General features: G+C 48.3%; 1 protein-coding gene across 4 annotated transcripts in view; it reads right to left on the reverse strand.

The window, feature by feature from the left end:
- The window catches only part of LOC311237467 (protein O-mannosyl-transferase TMTC2-like), a gene marked incomplete at its 5' end in the record, with an annotated part of 255,518 nt that overhangs the window by 39,089 nt on the left and 201,132 nt on the right, over positions 1–15,297 (reverse strand). For all 4 annotated transcript variants that reach the window (XM_084325361.1, XM_084325358.1, XM_084325360.1 and 1 more), the window contains one exon: positions 7,854–7,935. In XM_084325361.1, the coding sequence (XP_084181487.1) occupies positions 7,854–7,935 (82 nt within the window). The remainder of the gene's footprint in view (positions 1–7,853; positions 7,936–15,297) is intronic.

Raw genomic sequence — 15,297 nt, forward strand, 5'->3', positions numbered from 1 at the left:
AGAGAGAGAGAGAGAGAGAGAGAGAGAGAGAGAGAGAGAGAGAGAGAGAGAGAGAGAGAGAGAGAGAGAGAGAGAGAGAGGAGAGAGAGAGAGAGAGAGGAGCGGGAGAGGAGGAGAGAGAGAGAGGGATGGAGACAAGGTGAGAGAGAGAGGTGAGAGAGGGAGGGAGAGAAGGTGAGAGAGGAGAGAGGAGACAGAGGGAGAGAAGGTGAGAGTGATAGAAAAGAGATGGACGAGAGACTGTTGAGATCAGAGGCTCTGTATAAGATTGTTAGTAACTGTCTAACTGAGCAATATGACTATTTACACTGGTAACTGTTTACCTGCATATGTGATTGTCTCCACCAGTGATGGTCTAGTTGTATATATATCTGCTCCCACCAGAGGGCGCTCTAGGCGGAGACACCCAGGTACCCTACTTTATGGCAACTATAAAAGGAAAGGACCCACCCCTTTCGTTCTCTCCTCCAACATCTCTCAGAGAGAGAAGAGTTGTACTACTACCGCTGCTCACATGTGATTAAAAGAAGCCACGCCAGTTCAGGCACAAGATAGAAACCATGCCTCTTGACCACATTATTGTCGCCCTAAATTGAGTTCTGTTAACAGGTTATGGGCCCAGATAACGCCGGGGTGAAATAGTAGAGGTACTGTATCAAGCTTAGCTGAAGTTATAGGCTAGGATAGCACCGGGAGCACCGCGTGGCTAGTCGCTAGGCCAACAAGAGCAAAAGCTAAGCATACCATTAACGAAGAGGATGGAAGGCAAGAGAGAAGACGGGTGGCCGATATTCAACGGAAAAGCAGAGAACTGTGAGCTCTGGGGAGAGCGCATGCTGTGCTGCATGCACGGGGCAGGGCTGGAGAAGACGGTCCTGGCGACCCCCACGGGAGAGCTGACGGCGGGTGGGCTGGTATTCCGCGACGCTAAAGACAGAGGCCGAGAGGGCCTGGCGGTACTGAGAGCGGAGCAAATCACAACGCCATTGGGGGGTGCCGGAGAAGCACCAAGCGACGGGCTAATGGTGGCGATGATAATGAGAGGACTACGGGAGCTGTACAGACCGTTCACACTCCTGATAACACACGGTTCAACGGACATTACGTTGGGACAGTCCAAGGCTGAGTTAAGGAACTTCGAGGCCTCGGAAGACACCCACCCAGCCGCCAAGGAGGATGGGGAGAGGGTCGCCAAGAGAGAGAACCAGGACCACGACGGAACTGGCGTGTTGGCGATGCGGAGATAGGAGCCATCGGAGAGGCGAATGCACAGAGACTGTCTGGTGTGGCTTCTGCAAATCCACGGGGCACACAGACAGAGCGTGCATGAAGAAACTCGACCAGAGCGCGCGATACGCCCATGGACAAAATGGCGGCTACAGACGAGTCGGAGGCCACGGACAAAATGGCGACTACGGACAAGATAACGGCTGTGGACAGGATGACGACAGCGGACACGACGGCGGCGACTATCGACGTGAGATGAATCGAGACGACGCCTGGAGAATCGATGGCGGCGACGATCGACGTGAGGCGAGTCGAGACGACGCCCGGAGGATAACGGGACAAGAAGACTGTGCCTGGTGCGCCCAGCAATCACAGCGCTCCTGCGTGAAAATGCGGAAGCAGCCATTTTAGCCAAGGCTAGCTCAGTGATTTTTTTACTCGTTTATAAAAATGATTTTAAATGTTTATTAGCAACGCCGAGCTTTCAAACCCCGCCGCGTGTGTGTGTGAAACCCTAATGCAACGGTGGGTACCTTTGAAATGTCTATGTGATATATTTTGGACCCACAGCTCGTCTTTAACCAGTGCTTGATGTGCACATTAACATGGCTAGTAACGTGGGAGCCAGTGACTGCGTAACGCAGTCACGAAAGGGGCTGTGGAATCATTAGCCTCACGCCCACTTGTCATTCTCATCCGACTCGAAGGAGACGCGTTGCGTGCTGTTGTTCGCCCCCATGTCAGACCGCACTGATATCCGAAAGCGACAACTCTACATGCAATTATTTTCATCCACTGATGTGTTTTTGCGTAAGTTTGTCTACGTTGTCAAGCCGGTGACAGGAGTCTGTAGGTCCGCACGCAGTGGTCTGTCCACTTCCCCTAGATGGGCGACATCTTCATTGGAGGAGCTTAGAGCGCAACGATGATGTTCATTGGTTATGGATTATTATGAGGCGCAAATGGGAGGAGTCATAAGGGGGGGAGTCAGAGTTCGGCTTGTGCCAGTGAGCGAATCAGCAGATTGCAGAATGATTTTTTTTGTTTTGTTTACTACTCGCCAGTGTGGCGAGTGCTCTTCATGAATCACTCGCCAAACATAAAGAATACTCGCATTTGGTGAGTAAAAGGGCCTAATTTCCTCCCCTGAACCTAATCTAATCTTTAATTGACCACAGCTGTTAAATAAGCTGTGGTCCAACGCAGATGCTTGTTTATTATCTATTATTATTATTATTATTATTATTATTATTATTATTATTATTATTATTATTATTATTATTATTATTATTATTATTATTATTATTATACTTTTTTATTTTATTGCTATTTAAAAGTATGATGAGTCTTTTCGTTCTGTTTTATTTTCAAATGTTGTTTTGTTTTTGTGGCAGCGAGGATCTACAGCTGTCAAACCTCATATCTGCACACTCTACACCATAGGTGTCAAACTCACGGCCCGCGGGCCAAATCCGGCCCGCCACGTCATTTGATGTGGCCCCCCAAGAGCTCAGGTAAATAAATAAATTTTTTTTTTTTTTACATTAATATTGGGTTAAAAAATAGCAGTGTTAAAATAATTGTGGGTTAATGCGTTAATAAAACTTTAACTTTGACAGCCTTAGTTATTACACATTCTTACACATACATGTATGTTGAACATCTGAGGTAACAAAGGAAAAAAGCCAAAAGCACTTACTCCTCAGACATTCTTTGACAATTTTACAGCCCAAAATACTGTACAAAAAAGATCCAGGCGGAATAGGTAACAAAGGGTTGAAGAAATATTGTCTGAACTGTCAGATGCAAACTGGCTGTGTGACATAACCGAGCATCTCGCTCAATTGAATAAGAAGCTGTAGGGACGCAAACAAGTCCCACCCGAAACTTGACCAATATAGTTGTGAACTGAGACAACCCTTATTTTGTTATTTTTGAGTACAGTTACAGTTGTGTGTTCATGCAGACACATAATAGCAATTTCATTACGAATTGAAAATGGGGGACCCTGATGTAAACAAGTAGAAAGTCTTTCTCTGGTCTGCATCCCCTTAACAATTGTGTGTATTGAGCAGTGATGCCAGTAACGCGTTACTAAGTAACGCGTTATTGTAATCTGATTACTTTTCCCCGAAAATAGTAATCTAACGCGTTAATCTTTAAAAGCCAGTAATCTGATTGCAGTTACTTGTCCAAGTGGCTGTGCATTACTATTTCGTTACTATCTCATCATAAATTCATAATGCAGGCGGAATGCAGTATTTTATTTCGTTTTCGACAGTCAAAAATACATTTTGAGCTGTTTTTCTTTTGGGAGTGACGTGGTGTGGCAGTGAAAGGGTTAAATACAAGAATGTGTCCCGCGGCGTGACTGGTCCCTCTGTCTGTGAGTGACTCTGCTTTGGCCCAATCACATTCCCCATCCACAGTCTGCGAATCAGAGGCAGAGTAGGGCGGGTCTTCACAGCACGTCATGTGACATATGCGCCAATAGTGTGACAGCAGGGCTCCGTCGTCGGAGAATTCCACCCCAAAACGCTTGGCAAAATTAAAAGTGAAACCGCAAGATGATTTTTGCGGTTTCTGTTCAGAATTCCACCCCAAAACGCTCGTCTAAACGTAGCCTCAGTCACTACTTCACGGCGGAGGAAACAAAATACTGTCTACCGCTAAAAACAGCACATCCAATTGCATTGAAAGCATCTGGAATCACAACACTAGCCGACGCTTCGACTAGGTACAGGAGGGTTGATGGTGGCAGAGCAAAAGCTCTTATTTGCCAGATTTACAGTTAATTTACATGTTAAAGAGAGACTGATTGTATGTTTATAGAGAGACATTTATAAAAACAATTTAATAGTTACAGTTGATATAATTGAATAGTTCAGCCTGCATTTGTTAGATGTGATACACTGGTTTTGTAAAACCACTGGCTGGCTGCTCTAATGCTGTGAGCATCATAGACTGTTGCTTTACCATACTTGATGGTACAGAAGCTGAAGCACTAGTTTAACAATTTACGTTATGTGCAGAGAAACAAGTTAAAAACAATTTATGCACTTTCAATAAAGCGTTTAAAAAAAAACTGTTGGGGGAACGACGACGACTTCGTAACCTAGTTACTTTCAAAGTAACTAAGTTACTCTGATAATCAAGTAATCAGTAAAGTAACTTAGATAACTTTTTAAAGGAGTAATCAGTAATCAGTAATCAGATTACTTTTACAAGTAATCTGTGGCATCACTGGTATTGAGCTGTACTGTACTGTACCCATTCTGCAATCTGTTAATTAAAGTTAATTAAACTATCTTCCATTAGTTGGATGTATGGCCTCTGCAAGGTTGTGTGCAGCCATTTGTTTTTGTAACATCTGCTACATCTGTCCCACATGTTCTTTGCAGCTCACAGTTGTTAGTTCTGCCCCTCTTGACTGTGACAAAAAGGTTTTGAACAAACTTAATGTCATAGCTTGTATTTGATGATATTCTTCTTTGTTATTTACTTGAATGGTTTGATCATTGATTGGTGGAGTAATATGGGGTTCTGATAAACTAAAATTATTTGTTAAAATAACATAAGCTAACATATATTTTTACATTTATGCAAATGAATATGCAATATGTATAACTTGAATAAGTAATAAATACAGAAACACCATGTTTAACAATATGTAAATGTGTAGCTACATTTATTTTACATTACATTAACATTTATACGGTCTTTGGCCCTTTGAGGGCAACCATAATGCTGATGTGGCCCTATGTGAAAATGAGTTTGACACCCCTGCTCTACACTGTGTGTCAAACCTCATATCTGCACAGTCTACACTGTGTCAAACCTCATATCTGCACACTCTACACTGTGTGTCAAACCTCATATCTGCACACTCTACACTGTGTGTCAAACCTCATATCTGCACACTCTACACTGTGTGTTAAACCTCATATCTGCACACTCTACACTGTGTGTCAAACCTCATATCTGCACACTCTACACTGTGTGTCAAACCTCATATCTGCACACTCTACACTGTGTGTCAAACCTCATATCGGCACACTCTACACTGTGTGTCAAACCTCATATCTGCACACTCTACACTGTGTGTCAAACCTCATATCTGCACAGTCTACACTGTGTGTCAAACCTCATATCTGCACAGTCTACACTGTGTGTCAAACCTCATATCTGCACACTCTACACTGTGTCTATGATCTGCTGCCAGTGATGATGTGATTTCTAGCTTTGTGGAGCGACGAACAACCTACTATTCTTTTTTTTTTGTATTATCTTTTTCTCCCATCACAATGTTAGTCGTTATGCCAATTCCCAATTCCCAATCCCCTTCCTGGTCATTGCGCACTCTACCCCCTACCGTCGGTCTGGGAGGGCGGAGACTATCACATGCTTCCTCCGACACATGTGTAGCCAGCCCACCACTTATTTTCACCTGGCAGCGTAGACTCTCACTGAGAGAGTGTAACGTGTGGAAGGTCACACTAGCTCTCTTAGATCCTTCCCTTGCTGTGCAGGCGCCCCGACCGAACTGTAGGAGTCGCTGTTTACAACGACCAGGACCCACCCACCGGCTTTCCCACCCTCTAACACTGTCAGTATGGACGGTCGGCCAAGCCGGGGGCACCGCAGCTGGATTCGATCCCACTGTCTCTGCGGTGGTAGACAGACGCTTAGTATCAATCAATCAATCAGTCAGATTTATTTATATAGCACATTTCACATGACGCGTGTCAACCAAAGTGCTGTACAGAGGGTAGATACACAAGATAGATATAGACAACAATCACACTCCGTTTTATGGGAGGGCACACAGGCAAACACATAGAAAAACAGGGCATGAGTCAGTGAACGGGAAAGGCTAGTAGGTAGAAGTGGGTTTTGAGCCTCGATTTGAAGGCATCTATCGAGGGGGCGAGCCTAATGGAGGTGGGGATGCTGTTCCACAGTTCAGGGGCTGCGATAGCAAAGGCACGGCCCCCCCTGAGCTTGAGGTTAGACCTCCGGACTGTCAGGAGCCTCTGACCGGCTGACCTGAGGGACCTGGTGTTGGAATAGGGGGATAGGAGATCTGAGATGTAGGAGGGGGTGTGACCATTAAGGGCTTTAAAAACAAATAGGAGAACCTTAAAATCTATCCTGTAGCGTACTGGGAGCCAATGAAGGGAGGCAAGGACAGGGGTGATGTGGTCTCTCTTGCGGGTTCCGGTCAACAGTCTGGCAGCAGCGTTTTGTACCAGTTGTAAGCGGGACAGGGAAGACTGGTTAATGCTTATATAGAGGGAGTTGCAGTAGTCTAATCTAGATGAAATGAAGGCGTGGATGACTCTCTGAAGGTCTGCAGGGGAGAGAAGGGCTTTGAGTTTGGCAATGGTGCGTAGTTGGAAAAAACATGCCTTTACCACTGAGTTCACTTGTCTGTCAAATTTAAATTGTGGATCAAAAATGACACCTAGGTTCTTGACATACGGCTTGACCAGAGAGGACAGGTTGCCAAGGCTGTTGGTAAGGGTGGTGACAGCGTCTGGGGGACCGAAGAGGATTATTTCGGATTTGTTTTGATTTAGTTGTAGAGAGTTTTGTGCCATCCAACATTTAACATCATCCAGGCAGGATATGAGACTGTTAAGTAGAGACTGGTTGTTGGGTTTCAGGGAAACATAAAGCTGTGTGTCGTCAGCATAACAGTGAAAAGAGATGTTGTGCTTCTGAATGATTGGACCAAGGGGTAGCATGTAAAGGGAGAACAGGATCGGGCCAAGGATGGACCCTTGTGGGACCCCACAGGAGAGGGAGGTTGATGGGGAGGAGCAGTTGGCGATGTTGACAGCAAAGCTTCTATTTGTGAGATAGGAGGAGAACCATGCTAGTGCAGTGTCACTGCTGCGCTACCCGGCCGCGCTTACAACCTACTATTCTATTCTACTCCCAGAGGAGAGAGTGAGGTGGAGAGCTCTGGTGGACACTCCTCCTCCCAGAGGAGAGAGTGAGGTGGAGAGCTCTGGTGGACGCTCCTCCTCCCAGAGGAGAGTGAGGTGGAGAGCTCTGGTGGACGCTCCTCCTCCCAGAGGAGAGTGAGGTGGAGAGCTCTGGTGGACGCTCCTCCTCCCAGAGGAGAGTGAGGTGGAGAGCTCTGGTGGATGCTCCTCCTCCCAGAGGAGAGTGAGGTGGAGAGCTCTGGTGGATGCTCCTCCTCCCAGAGGAGAGAGTGAGGTGGAGAGCTCTGGTGGACGCTCCTCCTCCCAGAGGAGAGTGAGGTGGAGAGCGCTGGTGGATGCTCCTCCTCCCAGAGGAGAGAGTGAGGTGGAGAGCTCTGGTGGACACTCCTCCTCCCAGAGGAGAGAGTGAGGTGGAGAGCTCTGGTGGACACTCCTCCTCCCAGAGGAGAGAGTGAGGTGGAGAGCTCTGGTGGACGCTCCTCCTCCCAGAGGAGAGAGTGAGGTGGAGAGCTCTGGTGGACGCTTCTCCTCCCAGAGGAGAGAGTGAGGTGGAGAGCTCTGGTGGACGCCCTATGCCCCCCAACGGGGTGAACAGGATTAAGTCAAGGAAGTCATTCTACGCCCAGAAATAGTTTCTGAATGCGTAGGATGCATGTAATAAAAGATGCTTTTTACCGTAATGCATGTAACAGTTTCCCTTTGTCGGGTCGAGCTGAATGGCCCTCAGGTAGTACTGCTCTGCCTCCGCCTTCTGGCCCTGCAGGAGAGAGACCAGGGAGTTAGAGAGAGACCAGTGAGTTAGAGAGAGACCAGTGAGTTAGAGAGACCAGTGAGTTAGAGAGAGACCAGTGCGTTAGAGAGAGACCAGGGAGTTAGAGAGATACCAGGGAGTTAGAGAGAGACCAGTGAGTTAGAGAGACCAGTGAGTTAGAGAGAGACCAGTGAGTTAGAGAGAGAACAGGGAGTTAGAGAGACCAGTGAGTTAGAGAGAGACCAGTGCGTTAGAGAGAGAACAGGGAGTTAGAGAGACCAGTGAGTTAGAGAGACCAGTGAGTTAGAGAGAGACCAGTGAGTTAGAGAGACCAGGGAGTTAGAGAGACCAGGGAGTTAGAGAGACCAGTGAGTTAGAGAGACCAGGGAGTTAGAGAGACCAGTGAGTTAGAGAGAGACCAGTGAGTTAGAGAGACCAGTGAGTTAGAGAGAGACCAGGGAGTTAGAGATACCAGTGAGTTAGAGAGAGACCAGGGAGTTAGAGAGAGACCAGTGAGTTAGAGAGAGACCAGGGAGTTAGAGAGAGACCAGTGAGTTAGAGAGAGACCAGTGAGTTAGAGAGACCAGGGAGTTAGAGAGACCAGTGAGTTAGATAGAGACCAGTGAGTTAGAGAGAGACCAGGGAGTTAGAGAGACCAGGGAGTTAGAGAGAGACCAGTGAGTTAGAGAGAGACCAGTGAGTTAGAGAGAGACCAGGGAGTTAGAGAGACCAGTGAGTTAGAGAGACCAGGGAGTTAGAGAGAGACCAGTGAGTTAGAGAGACCAGGGAGTTAGAGAGACCAGGGAGTTAGAGAGACCAGGGAGTTAGAGAGAGACCAGTGAGTTAGAGAGAGACCAGTGAGTTAGAGAGACCAGTGAGTTAGAGAGACCAGGGAGTTAGAGAGAGACCAGGGAGTTAGAGAGAGACCAGTGAGTTAGAGAGAGACCAGGGAGTTAGAGAGACCAGTGAGTTAGAGAAAGACCAGTGAGTTAGAGAGACCAGGGAGTTAGAGAGAGACCAGGGAGTTAGAGAGAGACCAGTGAGTTAGAGAGAGACCAGGGAGTTAGAGAGACCAGGGAGTTAGAGAGAGACCAGTGAGTTAGAGAGACCAGTGAGTTAGAGAGAGACCAGTGAGTTAGAGAGAGACCAGGGAGTTAGAGAGAGACCAGTGAGTTAGAGAGACCAGTGAGTTAGAGAGAGACCAGGGAGTTAAAGATAGACCAGTGAGTTAGAGAGACCAGTGAGTTAGAGACCAGGGAGTTAGAGAGATACCAGTGAGTTAGAGAGAGACCAGTGAGTTAGAGAGAGACCAGTGAGTTAGAGAGACCAGTGAGTTAGAGAGACCAGGGAGTTCGAGAGACCAGTGAGTTAGAGAGACCAGGGAGTTAGAGAGACCAGGGAGTTAGAGAGAGACCAGTGAGTTAGAGAGAGACCAGGGAGTTAGAGAGAGACCAGGGAGTTAGAGAGACCAGTGAGTTAGAGAGAGACCAGGGAGTTAGAGAGAGACCAGGGAGTGACTTATTTTTGGAGTGATAGAAAAAAGAAAGTATTCGAATACTAATTTTGGCGTCAATCACTCCAAAAATAAGAATTAGCCCAGGAAATAAGAATTTTCTTATTGAAATGTGTCATGGGGCTATCCCATGACCTGTAAGTAGGGATGCACATGGGCCTTAAGTGGTTTGACCTGTTCCCACATGTGGTCATGCGGCCAAACATTTAGTTTAGGCCTTCGGCCTAGTTTGTTTTGTTATGTTGTTTTGTAATACAGACACATTGGTTTAAAGCATAACATGTTATGTAGAATTAAAGTACATGCATTTGTTGATAAATACCGTTTGTCTGTGCTCCCACTTGGTTCCTTGTAGGATCTCTGGCTGCCCAACCAGAACTGGGAGAGGCCAGGGCCTTTTCTGGAGGGGAGATTCGGAAGGAACCAAGTGTGGTAGAGTACAGGGGGGGGGGTTTTCATAACGAGAGGGGAATAGGTTTATGAAGCGCCCTAAACACTGTTTAGTGTTTGGTGATGATAGAACATGATGGAGTAATGTATCCATGTTGTCCAGAGTTATTGGATGTGTAAATTGATGTCTGTATTGATTAATTGATTGTTTGTTTTTGGTTTGTCCCTGTAGGAGGAGCTTCCAGCATAAAGCCAGGGATGGAGGCTCCTCTCGGGGAGAAGTAGTGACAGGCTTGGAAGCGAGACACAGCCGTACTAAGACCTAGGTCCCTTAGCCAAGGGCCTAGTTGTTTATATTTGTTAAAAGAAAGTTTAATCATTTTGTATTATTTTTGTATTTATGTTAAAATATGTTTTTTCCCGTTTTTTCCCACTGGGGAGCAAAAGAACAAATAGAATAAAAAACCAACCACTGGGTGATGGCAACCTGACTCGGACTGCATTTTTCCTTCGCTTGGCCGCCTCCTCACAATTGGTGTCAGAAGTGGGATGGACTACAAGCTTCAGGGATGCCTCCCAAAAAGCAACAGCAAGAGCCTGCAGAGGAGGGTGCCACAGGGGGAGCCTTCGAGGATGGCTTTCAATCGGAAAGTGGCCCCACTGCAGGTCCGGAGGCCAGCTTCGCCAGGTTGGCACGGATGTTTGAGATGCAAATGCAGTACCAGATGGATCGGGATAAAAGGCAGGATAAAGAAGCAGAAATAAAAGAACGGGAGTTCAGTGCTATCAGCGACAAGGTCACCGAGCTTCAGTTGGACCTGGAGGCAACCAGGTCTGGTCCACCAACGGGACGAGCCAGTGGGGTCCCAGGCGGAGAACCCAGGATGGTGAGGTTAGAGGAATCTGATGACGTTGAACATTTTTTGACCACTTTCGAGAGACTGGCAGCAGTGTATGGCTGGCCACGACAAGAGTGGGCTGTCCGCCTCATTCCTCTGCTGACTGGTAAGGCCAGGTGTGCCTTTGTAGCTATGGACCCAGCTCATACCAGAGACTATGACATTTTGAAAGCAGCAGTTTTGAGGAAGTATGAGATAAACAGTGACACTTATTACCAATGGTTCCGCTCCGACGACACACCACCAGATGAGGCCCCCCATGAGCTCTACACCCGCCTCAAGGACTTGTTCTGTAGATGGGTGGGTTATGGCACCTCCACCAAAGAGGAGATCATGGAGAAGCTGGTCCTCGAGCAGTACATCAAGGTGTTGTATCCAGAGGTTAAGACCTGGGTGAGGGAGCGCAACCCAGAAACGGCGGCGGAGGCTGCAGAGCTTGTGGAAACATATGTGACGGCACATGGAGGTCCAAGGGGCCACCGCTACGCTGGCGCACTACACCAGGCCAGAGGTAAGTCTGAGGGTGTTGGGATGGGTGGTTCAGGTAGTTACTCTCCTAGGCAGCCCGGTTTCAACCAGCCCAGTTCGAGCCAGACTAGGCCAAAGCCATTTGTAAGAGGATATGCCAGGAATAGGTCAGAGGTTGTATGTTACAACTGTGGTGAGGCAGGCCATATCAGTCCAGTTTGTCCCGTTAGAAAGCCAGAGATAGCAAGTCTCTGCTATGTACCTAGGCCAGCTCTAGGCGCCTCCCCTAAGGACAGTTCTGAGTCACCAGTCATGTCTGTCATGTTGAATGGCAGGCCCCTGTCAGCCTTATTAGACACAGGTTGCACACAGTCTCTGGTACAGGCCAAGTATGTCCCCAGGGAGTTGTGGAGTGAGGAAAGAGTTAAAATTGTCTGTCCATGGGCATGAATCAGAAGTCCCCATAGCGGAGGTATATGTTGAGGTAAACAACCAGGCATATCTGGTGAAGGTTGGAGTGGCCCCCGAACTGCCCTACCCTATTTTGCTGGGGACAGATCTGCCTATTTTGCTAGACCTCATTCATGAGAGTAAAGGGAGATTATGTGGGGTAGTTACTAGGTCCAAGGCGAGAGAGCACACTAATACACCAGTCTCTGTGACACAACCACTGATTCAGCCAGACACAACTGACACAGAAATACCCACCACTATCAGGCCAGACTCCGATTCACCAACTACCAATGCGGACACAGTGCAGCTGATGCCATTTTTTGGGGTAGAGGTAGGTGGAGTGCCAGGAGTCACACAAGAGGAGAGATGTGAGAAACGCAGGGAGCAAGTCATAGGAATTGTGTTGCAGTCAGCTGACCAGCCAGATCAGGATATGGAGTTTCCAGGGCTGTCGGTAAAGGAGGTTTTTTCTGGGGATCTTGCCAGACAACAGAGAGGGGACCCCACTCTAATAGACTGTTTCAAAGAGGCAGAGAAGGAATCCAGTTCTAGTCCCCTTAGCAAGCGGTTTCTGCTCGACAATGGGTTGCTTTATAAACAGAGTGAATATGACAGGCAGCTCATACTGCCAAAGGCATGCAGGGAGGAAGTGCTGAGGCTAAGCCATACTATTCCTTGGGCGGGTCACCTAGCTTTTGAGAAAACCTTCCAGAGGATTTCAAAAAGGTTTTTCTGGCCAGGGATGTATAGCCAGGTCAAATATTACTGCAAGACATGTCCAGAGTGCCAGCTTACAGCAGGGAAAGCTACAGCCCCTGTACCCCTTATGCCACTCCCTGTGATAGGCACCCCTTTTGAGCGGATAGGGGTGGATATTGTTGGTCCATTAGAGAGAAGCCAGGCAGGCAACCGGTTTATCCTTGTCATTTGTGACTATGCCACCAGATATCCAGAGGCCTTTCCATTGAGAGAAGTGACAGCCAAGCAAGTAGCTACAGCTATGCTGCAGTTTTTTTCTAGGGTAGGGATCGCGAGGGAGGTACTTACGGACCAAGGGACCAATTTCATGAGTCGCACACTCAAACAGGTCTATCAGCTGTTAGGTATCAAGAGAGTAAGGACCACTCCCTACCACCCTCAGACTGATGGCCTTGTTGAGCGTTTCAATCAGACCCTGAAACGTATGCTGAAAAAGTTTTTTTCTGAGTCAGGGAAGGACTGGGATAAATGGCTGCCGTTTCTGTTGTTTGCCTACCGTGAGGTTCCCCAGGCCTCAACTGGGTTTTCACCTTTCGAGCTGCTTTATGCCCACCAGGTCAGAGGTCCATTGGATGTGTCCTGCGAGAAACCTGGGAGGAGTTGGACAAACCACAGAACATGAACGTCATCTCTTTTGTCCTGAAAATGCGAGAGACGCTCATGAGGACCACCACAATGGCACGTGAAAACCTTCTGAAGTCCCAAGCCAAGCAGAAGGAGTGGTATGACCGGTCGGCAAGACAGCGGAGCTTGGAACCTGGGGAGGAAGTCTTGTTGCTTTTGCCAACGTCAGAGCACAAACTGTTGGCAAGGTGGCAGGGCCCATACCGGGTCAAGCAGAAGATGGGGCCGGTAACGTATAAGATCCACATGCCAGAGAGGAGGCAGCCACTTCAGATTTTCCATATAAACATGCTCAAGAAATGGCACCCCCGCCCAGTCTCTGTGACACCTGTACCGCACTCGCTCTTCATCCAGGCAGTGGAGGAAGAGGAGGAACCCATGGAGCAGTACCTACCTGTCGGGAGGAGGGGAAGAAGCTGGACATGGACCACCTTTCAGCAGGAAGGAGAGAAGAGCTCCTTCGGATCTTGCCCCTCCATCTCTTCATGGAGACTCCGGGGCGCACGGACATGGTGCACCACCACATCACTTTGAAGGAGACTAAGCCCCTTCGTCAGCCAGTCTATAGGGTGCCAGAACGTCTGTTACCGGTGCTGAGGAAGGAGTTGGAAATGATGAGGGAACTGGGGGTGATTGAGCCCTCCTCCAGTGAGTGGAGCAGCCCAGTCATCTTGGTCCCAAAGAAGGATGGCACCCTGAGGTTTTGTTTGGACTTTCGGAAGATCAATGGGGTGAGTAAATTTGATTTGTACCCCATGCCCAGGATCGATGATCTGGTGGAGAGGCCAGGAGGCGCCAGCTTCATTAGCACTCTTGATCTCTGCAAAGGGTACTGGCAGGTTCCCCTTACAGCAGGGAGCAGAGAGATCACGGCTTTCCGAACCCCCTTTGGTCATTTCCAGTTCACGGTCCTTCCTTTCGGCCTTCATGGAGCGCCGGCGACATTCCAGAGAATGATGGACAAGGTCCTGTCGGGCACAGAGGCCTTTGCCGCTGCTTACCTGGATGATATAGTGATCTACAGCAACAGCTGGGAGGAGCACCTGTGTCATCTCGAGGAGGTCTTGCAGAGGATCAGGAAAGCAGGCCTCACCATCCGCCCTGACAAGTGCTCACTGGCCAAGCAGGAGACCAGGTACCTGGGTTTTGTGTTGGGGAAGGGACTGATCCGACCGCAGGTGGGGAAGGTTGATGCTATCAAGTCCGCTCAGAGGCCCACGACCAAGACTCAGGTCCTTCCTGGGTTTGGTTGGCTGGTACAGGCGGTTTATACCTGACTTCTCAACTGTTTCTGTGCCTCTCACGAACCTCACGAGGAAGAACGAGCCCAACAAAGTGCGGTGGACGGACGGGTGTGAGGAGGCCTTCCAGGGTTTGAAGACCTCGTTGTGCGGTGAGCCCCTGCTTAAGAGTCCTGACTTTGAGCAGCCATTCACAGTCCAAACGGATGCATCGGATCTGGGTATTGGAGCCGCCTTGTTGCAGGGGAAACCGGGTAATCTCCAGCCCATTGCTTACATCAGCAGGAAGCTCAACTCTCACGAAGTCAGGTATTCCATCGTGGAAAAGGAGTGCCTTGCCATCAAGTGGGCACTGGACTCTCTCCGATACTACCTGTTGGGCAGGAGATTCAGCCTGGAGACTGACCATCGGGCACTGTCTTGGCTGGGGAGCATGAGGGACACCAACTCCAGAATCACGAGATGGTTCCTTGCCATGCAACCTTTCGACTTCGAGGTACTGTATAGGAAAGGGAAGGAAAACTGTACAGCAGACTACCTCTCCAGAACGCCACAAGTGTCTACTCCAGAAGGGGGGGGTAATGTCATGGGGCTATCCCATGCCCTGTAAGTAGGGATGCACATGGGCCTTAAGTGGTTTGACCTGTTCCCACATGTGGTCATGCGGCCAAACATTTAGTTTAGGCCTTCGGCCTAGTTTGTTTTGTTATGTTGTTTTGTAATACAGACACATTGGTTTAAAGCATAACATGTTATGTAGAATTAAAGTACATGCATTTGTTGATAAATACCGTTTGTCTGTGCTCCCACTTGGTTCCTTGTAGGATCTCTGGCTGCCCAACCAGAACTGGGAGAGGCCAGGGCCTTTTCTGGAGGGGAGATTCGGAAGGAACCAAGTGTGGTAGAGTACAGGGGGGGGGATTTTCATAACGAGAGGGGAATAGGTTTATGAAGCGCCCTAAACACTGTTTAGTGTTTGGTGATGATAGAACATGATGGAGTAATGTATCCATGTTGTCCA

This window comes from Notolepis coatsorum, assembly GCF_963971535.1.
Source record: "Notolepis coatsorum genome assembly, chromosome: 1".
In the NCBI taxonomy this organism is placed as follows: Eukaryota; Metazoa; Chordata; class Actinopteri; order Aulopiformes; family Paralepididae; genus Notolepis; species Notolepis coatsorum.